Consider the following 17,170-nt stretch of genomic DNA (forward strand, 5'->3'; position numbering starts at 1 on the left):
CTTGAACGTCTTCCCTTTAAAATGTCCCCACCCAAGAAGGGAAGTAGATGTCCATGGTGACTGTGGCCAAAAGATGGGGAAGAACAAAGGGCCTTCCCTTGATTACTACAGGTGACTGACTAACAGCCAACGAATTTGCTTGTGACAAACATTTGTCAAACTGATGGGAAAATTCATTGGGTGAGTCAAGTAAGACCATTGTACTTTGAGTGTCCATTGCAGAGCCCTCATGTAGAACCCTGATAAGGGGACCAACCCTAGTGAGGCTGTCATGTTTTCCAAGAGTATCAGAACCATACCAGCTGGAGGTTTTGCAAAGATAAGAATACATACTGCCTGAGTTTGAAGGCTGATGGCTCTGGAGCTTGGGAGTTTGGCAACCTGGGAAATGGTATCCAAGTACCAGCCTATGAATTCTGATGTCTGGACAGGCTGAAAGCATGACTTTATATAACTGACAGTTATCGCCAAATGGTTACACAATGGGAGTAAGGTGTCCCAGGCCTTGACTAGAGAAGCTCTCATGGGGGAGTCAATTATTCAAAGGTGGGTACTAGGCTATCGGCCCTACGGCCTATACAAGCCTAGCCATAACAATTCCTTGGCTATTTCTTCCCACACTATTTACTTCTCTGGACCCCTGTCTAGCAGGGCGACTGATATGATCCCCGGGGTGAATTTCCTTTCTTCCATCCAATCGTCAAGGTTCCTTTTGAAGAGGGCCATAGAAGCGCTTTGCTTGACATGTATGGGCAGTCTATTCCAGAGTCTAGGGAGTCTCTGGGTCAGGAACCTATCCCTCCAGCATGTTTTGTTTATTGTGATGACAAGGTTTAAATCCCTGGAGCGTGTGGCTCTGAGGGATTGGGATTTCTTTACGTGTAGCATGTCCAACAGCTCTGGGTTTGACATGGCCTTGGATGTTAAGCAAAGATCGCCTCTGAGTAGACGATATGCGACAGAGTATAGCTGGAGTTTTTTTTAAGGCGGTCAGCGTAGGGCATCTGCTTTAAGCCTGTGATTCTTTTAGTGAGGTATTTCTGCGGCCTTTCCAGTTGTTGCACATGTCTTGAGCGGTACATACCAAACGGGGCGTTGTATTCTATAATGGGTCTAATGAGGGATGAGTACAGTGGGACAATGACCTCCTTTTTTCTGGATGAAAAGCCCTTAGTGATGATGTGTGCTACATAGGATTTCCTAACTGTTGTGGCAATGTGGTTATCGAAGGTGACACCATTGTCCACCTGTGTCCCTAAGTCTCTTATCACACTTTCGGTGTTTAGTATACTGCCACCTATGTGGTAACTCACGGGTACATGTTTTTTCCAAAAGGGGATAACTATACATTTCTTGGCATTGAGCTTGAGCTGATGGCTCTGGCACCAAGCATCTGTTTCTGTAAGACCCTTTTGTACAGTATCCACATCATTTGGGGATTCAATAATGGCTCCCAGTTTCAATAATGGCTCCCAGTTTGCAGTCATCTACAATCTTTGTTAGCCAGAGTCCCTTAGTGTTGGCCTGTACTTCAAAGAAGTAGATGCCAAACAAGAGTGGTCTCAGGACTGAACTCTGAGTTACTCCACTTGTCTCGAGCTGGATTTGGAGTCGGCTAGTTTTACAGTGTGGGTTCTGTCAGTAAGCCAGTTAGCAACCTATTGAGTGACGTAGGGATTAATGCCCAGCTTAGTAAGTCTATCTATAATTCCAGAGTGAGGGATGGTGTCAAAGGCCTTGGCGAGGTCCAGATAGGCTGTGTGGACTGCCTTACCCTCGTCCACGGCTCTGGAGACTTATTCAAAGAAGTCAATCAGGTTTAGGAGACAAGATCGGCCCTTCACGAACCCAAACTGGGTGGGGGTCCAGTGTTTGAAGGTTGCCAATGTCTTTGTTTATAAGTTCCATGATAACATGTTCCACGGCCTTATAGATCAGGCTCATCAGACTGATGGGGCAGTAGTTCCTGGGATCCAAGGTGGATTCCCCCCTTGTGGAGTGGGATAACTGTAGCTGTGCGCCACTCAGTGGGCATGAAGCCTGAGGTGAGGCTATGATTAAACATGACACTCAGGTGAGGTGCCAGTTCATTTTATAGTTCATGTAGTACACAGCCCGGGATGTCACCTGGTCCCACGGATGCTGTATTCCTAGGTTTGGAAAGTGCGTTTTTTAGCTGTGTGGCTGTTTGTCCAGGTAAAGAAAGATCTGAAATCCCTGCGGCCAGAGTTTGGCTGCCAGCACTACCATAGACTTGGTAAACACACAGGGTGCAGTGGTGAGACCAAATGGCAGGGCTTTGAACTGCTAATAATTGGCTCCAAGCCAAAAGTGCAAGAACCTCCTGGAACTCCTCTCTATCTTGATACAATGGTAGGTGTCCTTCAGGTCTATCCAGCCATCCTTCCTCAACAGAGGCAGAATGGACTGCACTGTGACAATCTAGAATTTGGTCTATTTCATGAAGGGATTCAGTTTTCTCAAGTACAAAACAAGCCTGAGGTACTCATTCTTTTTTGGTACCAAAAAGAACCTTGAGTAGACCCTCGATCCTTGATGGTCTGGTGGGACATCGTGGATGACTCGATCTGCCAGCAGCTTCTTAATCTCTACCACTGCAGCTGTCTCTGACAGGGTGGAACATCTGGGTAATGTTTGTGACCTAACTTTGGATTTCTAAAATGGGAATGGTATAATCTCGGGATATGACTTAACACCCATGTGTCCGAGCTGATGGCCTCCCAAGCTTTGGGTTAAGAGCCAAACAACCCGACTGCCTCCACAGCAAGGCAATCAGGCAACCTTTCAATTATTGCTGAAAGTGCCTGTTGGAGAAAGCTCTGCAGAAGCCCTGATTTTGTGGACCACCCCAGCCTCATGGGCAGCATCCATTATAGTTCCCCCAGCTGCAGGTGGAACCCTCAAAAGGAGCATCCTGGAAAGGCTACTGTGATTTTCTAAAGAAGAGACATTTGCCCACTATCTGATTCCTTGAGAAGGTTTTGTGAGAGGTAGCAAAATGCACTCCTATGGCCAACAGCATCTTTCTGTCTTGCTTGCTCCTAGTAAGCGTGTCTTTAATGTTAGGCTCAAACAAAGAAGAGTGATCAAAAGGAGTGTTAAAAGATGTCCAATGCCTTGAGGCAGTCTGAGAAGGGACAGCCTCATCCAAGCGTGCTGCTGCATGTGGCAATGCTAGTGCAAGGTGATCGGGAAGCTTCAACAACTGCATTCAAAATGTGCCCCAAGGAAACACTGGGAATAGACTGAAGAGTAGATAGCGGAGTCTCCATTGTCTTCTGAACCCCTGAGGACTGCTAAGTCCTAATATTCCTTAACACTTCATCCACAAGGTCAAACCGAAGCCTTGTCAAGTGGGAAAGGTAGTTAAGTGTCCTCAACGCAAATGTTGCTGAGGCATAACAGTGCTTCCCTGGTCAGTCTAAAGCAGAGATTCTCTGTTGGGGGATGGACTGAGGAACTCTCCTCTGAGATCTCCTTCTTTGTGGTGGCTGCCACCATGATCACATCCAAGGCCGGAGCCTTACTCCAGCATGGCCAATCCTTGATTGAAGCAAGAATTCTGTTGGGTTCTTAGGAATAGGATCCACTGTGTCAGGTTCTGTCTATTGCCTCTGAGAAACTAGATCTATAAGCACATCCAGAGAGGAGACTACCCAGGGCATGAATAGGCCCATGCAGATCATCTCCTAAAATGCTGACTCATCTGGAGAGTGGGCTTCGGTGGTCCAGTCACCACACTGGTGAAAAAGATCAGACAGACTGCCAAAACAGGCATCATTGTGCAATGATTTAGAGAACCCTTCTTCTTTGAGGTCAGTATCCTCAGTGGGGCACTCCTCGGGGGAGTAAAGGTACTTCCTCTTGCATTACCTCTTGCATGAGACCTCCCACTCAGGCAAAGTCTAAGGAGAGGGGAAGAGGCAGGAAGCCCAGCAAAGAGGGTGGAAATAATACCAAATGGCATGGGCTGTCCAAGAGTAGGCTGATGACTGTCTGCAGGCACAGATGAGAAGGGGGAAGGGATACTGGCTGAAGACCGATCCATCTCCTGAGTGGAGAACATCCTCTCCACAATGTTGAACGGAGAGGCAGAAGCTGGCCAATCGGAGCTGACAGTTCCACGATCCGAAGAAATTTGAGATGCGCCCAAACCCAGGGGAACTACATCTTGCCTCTATGTCAAGACCCGAGCCGAGATGTTGAGGGCTGACTTTCAGAGGGAGGGATGAACCTGAAGCTGAGATCATTGAACCTAACCTGAAAACACCAGCCTCGAAACCATGGCTGGAGTTGACAAGACCAAGGTGGGAATCGGTGCCAAGCATGGCCAGACTGTCAGATCTGACCGCAAAGATGGAAACACAGCTGGGACTGAAGACCTCAGCTCCAAAGGACCCAAGGGAGGAAACCAGGGTGAAGGAGCTGAGGTTCTGGGTAGGGGTACCGGACCCAAAGGAATAAGACCTAACTGCATCTGAGTCTTCAAGAAGGACCTCATCAGCTGCTCCAAATCTGAAGCTTTGACACTGTCCACCGACCTTGATAACCAAGTGGATGAAGCAAAAAATGAGTGTTTAGAGAGTTGCTTTAATAGAGAAGGGCTCGCTTGTCAGGTGCAAAGCAGAGACAGTAGGAAAAGGGCAGGGAAGGAGAAGACTCTGGTGACATCTCCGGTGGACTAGAAGGGATGAAGGGGGAAGCTACCCAACCTGATGGAGCTCCTTTCACCAAAAAGTGGCTTGGCATACTTAGGACAAGATACATTGCCTTACTCGTGGTCGGCACCAAGGACAATCGGCTCGGAGGAGTTGGAGCTGACACCGCTACCAAGGCAACCGAGGCGCCCAAAGATCTTGGTGCTTTTGGGTCCAGTAAGCCAGAAGACAGTCTAAGTGTGGAGATAAGGGAGGACCTCTTATGGTCCCCTCTAGAAGTCTTGGAGTCCTGAGAGGAATGGTAAGACTTGTTGGAACTGTCCTTTAGAGCAGAAGATGAACCACTTTGCTCTTCTCTCATTAAAGGCCCTAGACCCAAACCCTCATATATCGAATGGAAGGAATCAAAGTGGAAAGCCCCCAAGCAATGAGCACACGTCATTCACATCTTGCAAAGGCAGCTTGTGCACACAAGCAACACATTTCTTAAACCCCTTATCCACAGTTAAGAAACACCTCACTAGAACAGCAAAAACTGAAACACCGTAAACACTACATGAACCACAATACACTAACCTTACAGAAAAAAAAAAATACACAATAGGTAAATGAAGGCAGAAAGACTCCAATCATGCACCTTTAGAACAGGACGCAGACTCATCATATTTACATCTTGCCTACTCAGATGTAAAGTATATACAAATGCTTCACCAGTTTTTTTTTAACTTCCCACCACAATAGGGCATCATTCTAAACAGATTCTAATGACATGCATGAGTAAAAGGGGGTGATTTTAAGTCTTTTGAACTACAGCACCAGCTGCCAAAACAAACCAGCTCTGCTCTGACACTGCACAGCTGACGGTCTTGTCTGGGTGACTGTCCTTTTCTTTTATAACACTGGCGTCACTTGAAAAGTGAATATACGGGAGAGAATCAAAAGAAGACACATAAAAGAAAGGAAGCGTGTGCTTATGTTTATAGGATGTCTTAGTTTTTAACTCTATATGTAACACACAGTACTCTGAAACAAAGTAACACAAAATGGTTACTTGTACATATAACAGAAAGTCATCTTCAGAAGCAAGCTGCCCTGTAGTATCAGTGCCACATATGTCCCTGCATACAATCCCCTTTTCCATCTAAAAATAAGCAAATGAAATGTGCCACATTCTTTGAACAAAATTAGGCAATCACATCTCACCTCATGTAATGCATAGACACCTCCAATATAAGGTTTAATCTTTCCCTCTTGACAGTAACGGATGGCAGAACAGATTGTGTCTGAAAATGTAGTGAAGTTCTCATCGGGGTATCCACCCCAGTACACTCCCACTGCAGCAATGTTCTTCAAAAGCAACAGATTGGTTGGAAGAGATGGAATCAATCCTCCAGCAAAGCCCACAATTACAACTCTACCTTCCCAACACAGACTGAAAAAGAAAATGCACAATGTCAGAAGACTTATTTTAACACTGTCCTCCTCTGCAGTTCATATCTCTCTTTATCCGCATGTGCTCTGATTCATACTAAGGTCTTCTTCCTTCTGATTCTTATTACACTGTGTTCTCACTCTTGCTTCACTCTAAGTTCCACATCAAAATAAACATGTCAGGCAGCAAACTCTGGCATGACCACTCCCCTGGACAGGACAAACATGGAAAAAAATCCTCTATTCACTAACACCCATATATCATGAACAGTTAGATTATTTTGTCCCATAAAGGCACTGTGGGCATAACCATGCTGATTTGATTTGTATACTGGTGAGCCATCAAAGCATGAGAAACAAAGTCAGACCTCAGCTACAACAGACTGAAGGATGGCCCAAGGTAAGTAACAATATAATGGAGTATATTGGTAGGAACAGCCAAAACAGGTAAGGCACAAGAACCAAAAAGTTAATGAAGAGGGAGGGGATTCAGCTGGAGGTAGGGAAGCCTGTATTTCAACAGTTAAGGCCTTTTATTCCAACAAAGCCTCCGGACATGATGTTGGTTTTCTTTTCCTTGAGTGCCTGGTCAACTTCAACTTACAACCACATGGTCTTGAGTCCAGGCTTTCTTTGACTAGTTCTTGAAACAATTATAAAACATTTATCAGTAATAGTTGTCAGCAGTGTTTTTGAAATACTTATCCGTAAGTTTTTTTTAAAAGATCACACTGTTTAATTTCTGTTTGTTGTAAGCTCATAGACAAAAAGCTTTATATTTACTAAGTGGGAGTGTCCTTTCTATGCTTTTGTAAGGGAACATCTACATGACAACATTTGTAATCCTGAACATGTCTAACACCAGCAGAATTGATCAAAACTCATTTGATTGCTTCTGTTGGTGTTAAGTCTGTGCAAGGCTGCACAGTGGGGAAAGGGGAATTTGCCCTTTTCCCAGTGTACAGCAATCTTGGAGTTGGTATATATAATTAGCATGGGGTGGGGGTGTAGGAGGACTTGTTCCCCCCCCCAGCTAAAAACATAAGTGTTTCATTTTTACAGTATTTTGGGTTTTGATCTTTCAGGATTGAACGTTAGCCATTCCAGATTTGTGTTTTTGATGTTTAATACATCCCAGCTATATATATGTAAAAGGAAACTAGGTAAGTTGGGAACATGTGACAAAAAAGATTAAACACTTATTTGTTAGAAGCAGAAAAGGTTTGTCTCTCTAGGATCTTGTTATTAACAGAAAACCCAGCCCATCCTGTCATTTACGGCAAGATTAATCATAAGACAATACTGAGCATTTACAATGATGACAGTATACAAAAGTACAACATAGATGAAAAAGATATGATCAGATGTGTTGCCCTGCAGCTACATAAGCATTGCACGTTTTAGGGAAGGATTTGGGATGCAACTTCTCAGACCTACATTCTACTTCTAAATTTTGTATCAACTGAGCATTTTCTTTTAGTTGCCCTCTTGTACCCATCAGATCTGATATATGGTTAAAAAAGGGGAAAGAAAAAAAAAAACAAGCAACATACAAATGTGTAAAGATACCAATGGTATGCAGCAAACACGAACAGATCATGTTGACGAATACACAATAACTAAGTAAATGTGATAACTCAAACTGGCCAATAAACTACACATACAGCAATGCCAATTTATATAAAAATGTCACTATCAAACATCAGTTGCACCCCAGTGTTGTATGGTACTGTAACAACTTCAGTCCTTCATGTCTTCCAAAGATCTGTCTTTGCTTCTAGCTTTAACACACTACACTATCAAACATACTGTCCTACTTTATTGCCGAAATACTTTTCAAGTTTTAAATGAGAGAACTAGGTGAATGTATGCACAGCCTAAAAAATGTCTGACCATAAGAAACAAAACAAAGATACAGCTTTAAAAGCATTGTTAATAGTACAATACATGAATGAGGCTTGTTAAGAAACGTACAATAAATGATTAACAAAGTAATTGGTTTTGACTAAATAAGCCTTGTGTACATAATTTTTTGTACATTCTGTCTGATTTTCTGTACAAGTTGAATGTAACATATTCAGTACATTTTAGAATCTGTGTGCTGAACAATGCAGTGGTTATTGACATTTTCATAAGTACAGTATTTTTTTATAATTTTCATATTACAACTACATGTTAATAGTAAAGCTTTGTATATTACCTTACGAATGCAACAAATACAAAAAGTATGGCACAGAGGAGTTCCTTTCTCCTTAAAGGTGAAGTGAAACTGCATGTCAGAAGGTATGCTTTCTGCTACCATGGGTGCACTGGATGCACGTAACTAAATGATTTTCTTCCACCTACTAGTGGTGCAGTAGATAGGAAGAAGCACCCATGGAACTGCCCTTCTCGCCTGAGGGCTATAGGAGCAGATGGACACTCCCCCCTGTCTAGCAGCTTGCCATGAAGGTGTACCTGCAAAGCGGCAAGTACAATGTAGAAAATGGAACCTGTACCTTACACAACTGTGTACATGCAATGTCACAGTGCACTGCAAACCAACAACAAAAACCTAGCATATTATTCTGTCTTGTTATTCAATCTATACTCTCAGTCTCATAAAGAGCCTGGCAGGGATAAAGCTGGGCCCCAACATATTCATCCTGGTAAGTGGTGTGGTCCAGGAGGGCTATGAAGGAAAAATGAGACAATGGCACTTTCCCACCTACCTGTTAAGAAAACAGGAATTCAAGGAACAGGTAGTGGAGACTATTCGAGACTTAATAAAAATCTTTAAAGGGATAGCTAGTGAGTGGGATAAAATGAAAGTGGAACTGAAAAATATGGCAGAAATAAAAGAGAAAGACATATAATTAAGAATTAATACAAATTATTTAGAGAGGCTGATAAAGCTTTAAGTATTGCAGAATAAGGGGTAGTCTCACAGAACAAGAGAAGGAGCAAATGCAGAATGCTAGAGAGAAAATAAGGGAATATTTGTATAACATGTTTGAGTTTGGAAAGATTGCTGTTAAGCAAACCATGTTTTGATAACTCCACAGCACAAAAACGTTTAGTATAATGACTTAAACAACAGAAAGTAGAAAGGGTTGTTGCCAAACTTAGGGAGCCTATGACAAGTCCGAGATCCTGTAGAGGAAATTTTATGAAAAGTGTAAATCAGAAGATTGTGGAAACCAAGAAGGAGCACAAATGGAAATATTTATGGGAAGACTTAATTATGCCCTCTCCTCTAATGAGAAGATGAAGCTCAGCAACTAATAGTTGTACTAGGAGGATATGAGATAAAAACGGTGATGTATAATCAATCGTCAGGGAAGTCTCCAAGAAGAAATGGCATTCCTGTGGAAGTTTCGAAGTAGGAAGGAAGAAAGTGATAAAGAAATGGAGAATTTTAACAGTATTTTAAAAGCAGCGGAAGTGCCAACATCTTGGAAGAAAGCTGTGGTGGTTGTAAAAAAACCATCAGATCCAACTTCATATAAACCCATTTCAATTTTAAGCTGTGATTAGTAGGTATTTGTCTATACTAGCTAAAAGAATGGAAGGCATTGCCAAAATTGATGGATATGGATCAATGTGGTTTTGTGGAGGGGGCACAAACATTTGACAATATTACTAACACAATGGTGATCCAGAGGGAAGCAGAATGTAAGAAAATACAGATGTTGTTAGGTCTTGATGCAGAGAAAGCATTCCACAGAGCAAGATGGTATTTTCTGAGAAAGGCAATGGAAACAACTGGATTCCCTAAGACAATAACAAAGTTAATTAGAAGAATATATGAAAAATTGGAGGGAAGAATTAAAGTGTGAGGGCCCTTCTCTGATAAGTTGTGTTTGAACAGAGGAACAAAGCAGGGGTGTCCTTTTTTCCCTTTGTTAGGAACAAAGCAGGGGTGTCCTTTTTTTTCCTTTATTTGCTTTACATTTGGAAACACTGGCAAAGAAAAAAGGGACTCAGAACATTGGTATGGTAATCAAGAAAAGTTAATTTTATTTGTAGATGATATTATTTTGTATTTGATAAATCCAGAAAAAGGACATTTCAGTGTTGTGGAACATTTTAAACAATCTGAAGTATTTTCACGACATAAAATTATTGAAGATAACACTAAAGGCTATGGCCATAAGTTGTGTCCACACATAAATTGGTTCAGAAATGCCCATATTTATGGGGACAAGATAAGATCAATTATTTAGGAGTATACATTAAAATTATTTATTTTATGGCAACTAAGCACACATGGGAACAGACTAAATAAATACAAAAAGTGAGAAAGTGAAAGACCTTGTTTATGGATATGGATACTAACATACAAACAGTGAAAATGGTTTTAGTCCCTTTAGTCTTGTATATGGATCAGGCATACTGATATCAACCAGGAGAGAAGTTGTAGACAATAATTAATAGAGATGAAGGAATTTAACTGGAAGGGGAGGAGGGCAAGAATTAAGAGGGATAAGCTGTTGCTCCCAATAAAACAAGGTGGTTTAGGATCACCGGAGATTAAAGGATTTTTTAGAGCTACTCAGTTAAGGCTCACATACATAAAACAAGCAGAAGGTTATAATTCATAGTGAAAAATGATGATGATAAAGCATGGGGGGGGGGGGTGTTCAAGAATTAAGCAGTGAATGAGGATTTGGATGCAGATCCCTGAGGAGGATAACAGCAACCATACAAATTATTAGACTTATAAAGTTGCAGAAACTATTCCAATGACTAAGCCAACACAGGAAATGAGAAAGAAAATTTTACCAAAAAGGATGACTGCAAGTAGGTACAGGATATAATCAAGAGTGTCCTGGAATTTACTGGAGAAACCCAGCAAAGGAATGAAGTTATTAGGAGACAACAGAGGACTGGAAAAGCTAGCAGTGTGGGTTATGGCTGAGAAGACAGTTGGACTGCAGGTTAGATACTGCCTTTTCTACTACACATTGATATCAATGTTTAAGCAGAGAGAAGGAGATACGGGAGTTCTAAGTGAAAGACCTGCTCGGGAAAGATTTTTGTTGAATCTAGAACAGCAGCTGCTGTGAAAAGGGGTACAATTAGCAGGGCATATAAAATACTGCATGATAACAATAAAAATCGATCAGAACAGGTTTGAAATGATTGGGAAGACAGACTGTAAAAGCAATTCACAAGGAAACAATGGGAGCACATATGTACGTCTCTTAAGTACGCAACAAAGTCCAGAAAGTTTAGGATTTTTTGAGGGAGTATTTGCATAGGTATTTTTATACCTCAAGCAGACTTCAAAGAATTTTTCCTCAGGTAGACAGCAAATGCTGGAGGCATGATGGGGAAGAAAGAGGTAACTGGGAACATGTTCTTGGATGTGCAATGAGCTGGCAGGTTTTAAAATTTTTCTACAGCATACTATGTCAGAAAAACTGGGGGACTAAATGACTGTTAACTAAGGAAATTATACTTTTGAGCTAGGATATGACCTAAATTATCTAGACATAGTAAGGCCTTGTTAAGTTTAATTCTACTAGCTGTCAGATTACTAGAAAATGGAAATCAAAGTCTAAACAGACTGTATTTCAATTAATGAATACTGGAAAAGGGATAAAAGAACTGGAAGATTGCTCCACCTCTCTTCTAAAGATCTAATTACATAGAAATAAATGGGATTTGTGGGAACAATACATACAAATTAATGCTCATAGGAGGTTTAAGGGAAGGCAGGAATTCAGCAATTTATGCACTGTTAAACTACATGAGAGTTGTAAATAAAGAAGCCATATGTAATGTATACTGTATGTAAATGAATAAAATAGGGTGTATTTTCTTTTTTATTAATGCATGTGCGTCTATGTTTTAAGTAATAATATAACAAGTGTTAAAAAACAGTATCTAAGATAAGAAAATATGAGATAAAAGTGGTGATGTATAATCAACCAACAGGGAAGTTCTCAGGAATGGACAGTATTCCTGTGGAAGTTTAGTAGAAAGGGAAGAAGGTGAGGAAAGGATTTTAAGAAAACTGTGGTGGATGCATTATCCAAAGAGGGCCTTCAGCTCCAGCTTCACACAGACCAATTTCAATTTTTAACCATGATTATAAAGTGGTTTTGTCTATACTAGCTAAGGGAATGGGAAAGGTGTTCCCACCATTGATAGATATGGATCAATGTGGTTTCATGGAGAGGGGACACATATTTGATAAAATTAACTGAACGATGATCCAGAAGGAAGCAGAAAGTGACGCTGCTATTACTGAGTTTGATATAAAGAAAGCATACGTTAAGAGTCAGTTGGAATTTTATGACTAGGGAAATGGAAGCATTTGCATTCCCTGATACAATTATTTGATTAATTAGGAAGATATATGAAGGGTCAGTGGAAAGAATTAAAGCAGGAGAGTTCCTTTCCAACAACTGTGATTGAAGAGAGGAACCAGGCAGTGGAACCCACCTTCCTCTTTGTTATTTGTTGTATATTTAAGAGGTGCTGGCAAAGAAGATAAGGGGCTCTCAAGTTCAATGACATAACTGGCATGGTACACAAGAAAAGGCAGTCTTATTAGCAAATTACTTTTATTGTTAAATATAGAAAAGAGTTTCATATCTTTTCAGGATACAAAATTAAATGAACAAAGTCTACAGCAGTAAACTATGTACCTACACAAGAACTGGTTCAGCAAAACCCATATCTGTGAGGAGACATGATGAAGTATTTAGTTTTATGGATTAAAAGGGATTATTTTATGGCAGCTAAAAGTATGTGGGAAGACATTAAAGAAAACAGAATTAAAAAACTGAGAAACCCGAAGCTCTTGATTATGGATGTGATATAGGGAAATACTGCCAGCCCAGCTATCTGGAATTTTGTAAATAAGTCTATGTCATTTGTGAACAATGGTATGATTTATACAGAACTGTATGTTATGTACTGAGCTAATATGTATCCACAGTGTACTCTGCTGGAACATAGAAGATTAACTTGCAAAACTTAAGAACAGTTGAGATTAAGTTACTTTATAGCTGGGCCATAAACAAGAGATGTTATCTCTCAGTTTCAATGCTGAAGTGGACACAATGTCTAGAACTAAAAGTTTTTTTTATTGTCTTGAAATAGAAATAATTACTAGGTTTAAAATGTAAAAGTGTTTTATTGTTTTACGACTTCCAAGATCTGCAACCATATGAGAGATGTGTATTTTTCACAAGGAGATGTCAAATGCTGCAATGGGAGGTGTAGCCTGGGAACTGAAGTGAAGTGACAAAAAGTGATGTCATCCAAGTTAACCCAGCAGTAATATTTCATATTAATTTAAGAACTCTCTCAGACAGAGACTGGGCATTTTGTATTTGACCTGGAAACAGCCACTCATCATGACATCTGCACTTGCCTTGCTCTCTGTTAAGTAATTTTTTTAGGGCATAGTAACTCTTAGATATAGTTAGCAAAACAGTAAAGATTAATTTAGATATTTTCTGTATTTATTTGAGACTGTCCTGCAATGTTGTTTAAAAATATTTCCTGTGATTTTGAACTCTGAAGTTACTGTGTTGATTGGCTGAGTATTGTCTTGTTCTTTTATTATTATTATATATATTTAAACCTATCTTTGTGGTTATTTGTGAGACATATTTAAGCTTCTAGAGTACTTGCATATGTATTTGGTGACACTGTTCAGGCCACTCCTAAATAGCTTTGCTTGGTCAGACTACCATTTGGATTAACAGTAATATTACACAGTAGGCTTGGACACCCTTTGTAAGGACCTTAAAGTAGCTGATATGAGTGGTTGGTGGCAATAACAACTACCTCAGAGCCTGGGCAGAAGGAGGCATAGTTAGTAAACCTGTGCCAGTCATTCCCAGGAGTGTGTGTGTGTGTGTGTGTGTGTGTGTGTGTGTGTGTGTGTGTGTGTGTGTGTGTGTGTGTGTGTGCGTGCGTGTGTGTGTGTGTGTGTGTGTGTGTGTGTGTGTGTGTGTGTGTGCGTGTGTGTGTATATATAAATCAAACCTCAAAGAGTGTGTGTGTGTGTGTGTGTGTGTGTGTGTGTGTGTGTGTGTGTGTGTGTCAGCTACTTGGACTGGGGGACACTTAGCACTGGTTGGACATAGAGGGTGCTGGAGGTTTTGGCTTGGCAATTCAGCTGAGATCTTAATCCTATAGCTATGGCAGTGGGGAGTCTTATTGGGGATCTGGAGAAAAAGGGAGAAATCAGCCCCAGACTGACTGCGATCTGTGTGTGCTCTTAAGGGAAATTGCACTTTACTGTGCATTTACTTCTTTACTTCTCATCCTCCCAGTATGTACATCCCCGAGCTGTTTGCCAGTGGTGAGGACTGAGGCTCCTTGATTACTAGGCCAGTGCAGGAGCATCACAATAGATACAGTAAGGAAGATAAAAACAGAGGAAATATGTTTTAGTCCCTTTAGGTTTATATACAGGTCAGGCATATTTTTATCGACCAGAGGAAAAGTTTTGGACAATAATAAAGAGTTGAAGGAATTTATCTAGGAGGGAAAGGGGCAAGAGTTAAGTGGGTAAGCTGATCCTTCCAATAGAACAATGCAGTGTAGGTTTACCTTATTTGAAGAGATACTTTAGAGCTAGCCAGTTATGGCTCAAGATCCATCTGTCTTTTCTGACCAGGTTTGTCCTACTAGGGTAGTAGCCTCTTTTGAGGGGATAACTGAGGTGGTAGCTGTACTACTGGGGAATGTTTGGCTAGGGCATTGGGGAACTTCCAGTGGAGTGGATGGACAGTGTGCAAAGTGAAGAAGATAGCAGAAGGCACAGCCATGAATGCCAGTGATGTAGATGGTGTTTGCACAGGATTTGGAAAATGCAGTTCAGTAAAGCCTGTTTGCTAAATCTGAGAAGGAAGTACTAAATGTAGGACACAAATACAACCCCCCACTCGGGAGGGTTACAGGATGATTTATTAAGTGAAATGATGCTGCAGAGTGAGACGGAAAATGGAAATGAGGTTTTGAGGGAAGATATTATGGATAAGATTCAGAATGAGGAAGCTGATTCTATCCTGAAGGGAGACAGCAACAGGAAGAAGCTGTATATGGAAACAGTGAAGAAAGGCGAAGGCTAAGAAAGAGCAGAGCAGGGTAGAAGTTAACATAAGGTGAAGTATCTGGTGAGAATTAAAAAAAAGTAAAAGAATGAACTGGGCGGTGCAAGGGGTTCTCCAGTTTGATTCTCAGCTTGGGTGCCTTCTGTGTGGAGTCAGCATGTCCTCCCCTGCATTCACGTGGGTTTCCTCCAGGTGCTGCAGTTTCCTCACACATTCCAAAGACATGTGTCTGGAGAGTTTCTCCCCGGTCCTCTGCTGAAAATGGGCTCTGTTCCAGCTGGACTTTCCTGGTAAACAAATGTTAAATAAATAAAGAAATACACTGGACAGACATGATGTTTGGAACAACTTAAATATTCTGTTGGGTATAAAAGCTCAAGAGGTAAGAGCTTTAATTCTTATAAATAAAGAGACATTTTGTGACATTATAGTTGAGACTATGCTATGGAAATTTTTTTGCGGGATCAAGAAATGAAAAAGAACTGTAATCCTTGGAACTTGTATGTGATCAAAGCATTTAACAGGGAAACAAAAAAAGGAAACGCGTGCAATTTTGAACTGAAGCAGATATCAAGGCATTGAAAGGACAATATGTAAAGAAGTTTTGGGCATGGCAAAAGTTTATGATAACAGGGTTTATGGATGGGTTACTATGACTGTAGCATTGTGTTAAAAATAAAAAAGGACAACATGTTGCATATTTCTAGTATAGGTTCATAGATTAGTACTAAGCTAACTGCCCTTGCGAGACATTTTAAGCCTAGCCAATTATCCCTTGTGAGACTCAAACCCTGCACCTTGTGTTTGTAAGGCAAACACCTTAACCAATAGGCCAACCTCCCTACCCTCTTTGATAAATGTTGACAGAAATACGGGCGTAAATATTGGGGTCAATCCAAAACATGTTTTTTTTTTTTCTGTGGAAAGGATGATCATCTAGTAAGCAACTATGATAAAAATAAGAAGTTGTGTACTTACCATAACATTCCATGTTTGTAGTCCATCACGCCTACATTCTTGCTGGATGGTTCGGAGCTGAACCTCGGCTCCGACTAGCCGATACTAAAGCTCAAGAGCTTTTACTGGCTCGAGGCTATCCCTTATCCCATGGTGCACCACGGCAATTCCCCAGATCTTGTTTGCAAGAAAGTAACTAAATACATAATAGTGATTATACTATCACTAACCATGTACATATAAACAAAAATATTTTGTTTTACTATCCATGCTATGTGGACAGACAACTATAACAAGGTCAGACAGTATAATAGATAGTCCACCAGTTCCTCCAGGATACAGGAAGGGGGAAGGAGGGTGGGACGCAAGAATGATCCCAACACTTTTGTAAGAAAATTAAATGCAGTCTGAAAGCCATTTAGACAGAGTTACTTTGGAAATGGGCAAGCCTTTTTTTTCTCCGAGAAGGAAACAAACAATTGATCCGATTTCCTGAAATCTTTAGTCCTGTGCAGGTAAAATCGGAGAATTCTATGGACATCTAATTGATGCAGTCTGTATTCTGATTTACTGCTGTAATTGGGGAAGAATACTGGTAATTCAATAGTTGTGTTTAGATTATGTTCTGAGCATACCTTAGGGAGGAAAGAAGGATTAGTTCTTGAGGAAACTCTGTCTTTATGGAATATAATATATGGAGATCAAATGGTCAGAGCTTGCAATTCTGAAACCCTCCTAGCAGATGTTATAGCTACTATGAACAATATCTTCCAAGACAACAATTTCAAGTCGGATGAAGAAGACTGTTCGAATGGTGGAGAAATCAATGAGGTCAGAAATAAGTTTAAGTCCCAGGGCTCCGGAGGTTGTCAGATTGGTGGTCTGATAAGGAGGACTCCTTTCAGAAAGGTTTTACATAAAGTGTGGGACATGATAGAATTTCCCATGTTCCCAAAATGATAACTTGAGATAGCAGCCAACTGAACTCTAATGGTAGCAGCTGCAGCTCCTTCTTGAAAAATAGATTTGAGGAAGGACAGG

At 40.9% G+C, this 17,170-nt stretch overlaps 1 protein-coding gene across 3 annotated transcripts in view; it reads right to left on the reverse strand.

Moving 5' to 3' along the window:
- Positions 1–17,170, reverse strand: part of LOC122813109 (quinone oxidoreductase-like protein 2) — a 666,821-nt gene that overhangs the window by 87,668 nt on the left and 561,983 nt on the right. For all 3 annotated transcript variants that reach the window (XM_044085237.1, XM_044085238.1, XM_044085236.1), the window contains exon 9: positions 5,883–6,111. In XM_044085237.1, coding sequence (XP_043941172.1) covers positions 5,883–6,111 — 229 coding nt within the window. The remainder of the gene's footprint in view (positions 1–5,882; positions 6,112–17,170) is intronic.

This window comes from Protopterus annectens, chromosome 10.part0, assembly GCF_019279795.1.
Source record: "Protopterus annectens isolate FY-2018-M chromosome 10.part0, PAN1.0, whole genome shotgun sequence".
In the NCBI taxonomy this organism is placed as follows: domain Eukaryota; kingdom Metazoa; phylum Chordata; order Ceratodontiformes; family Protopteridae; genus Protopterus; species Protopterus annectens.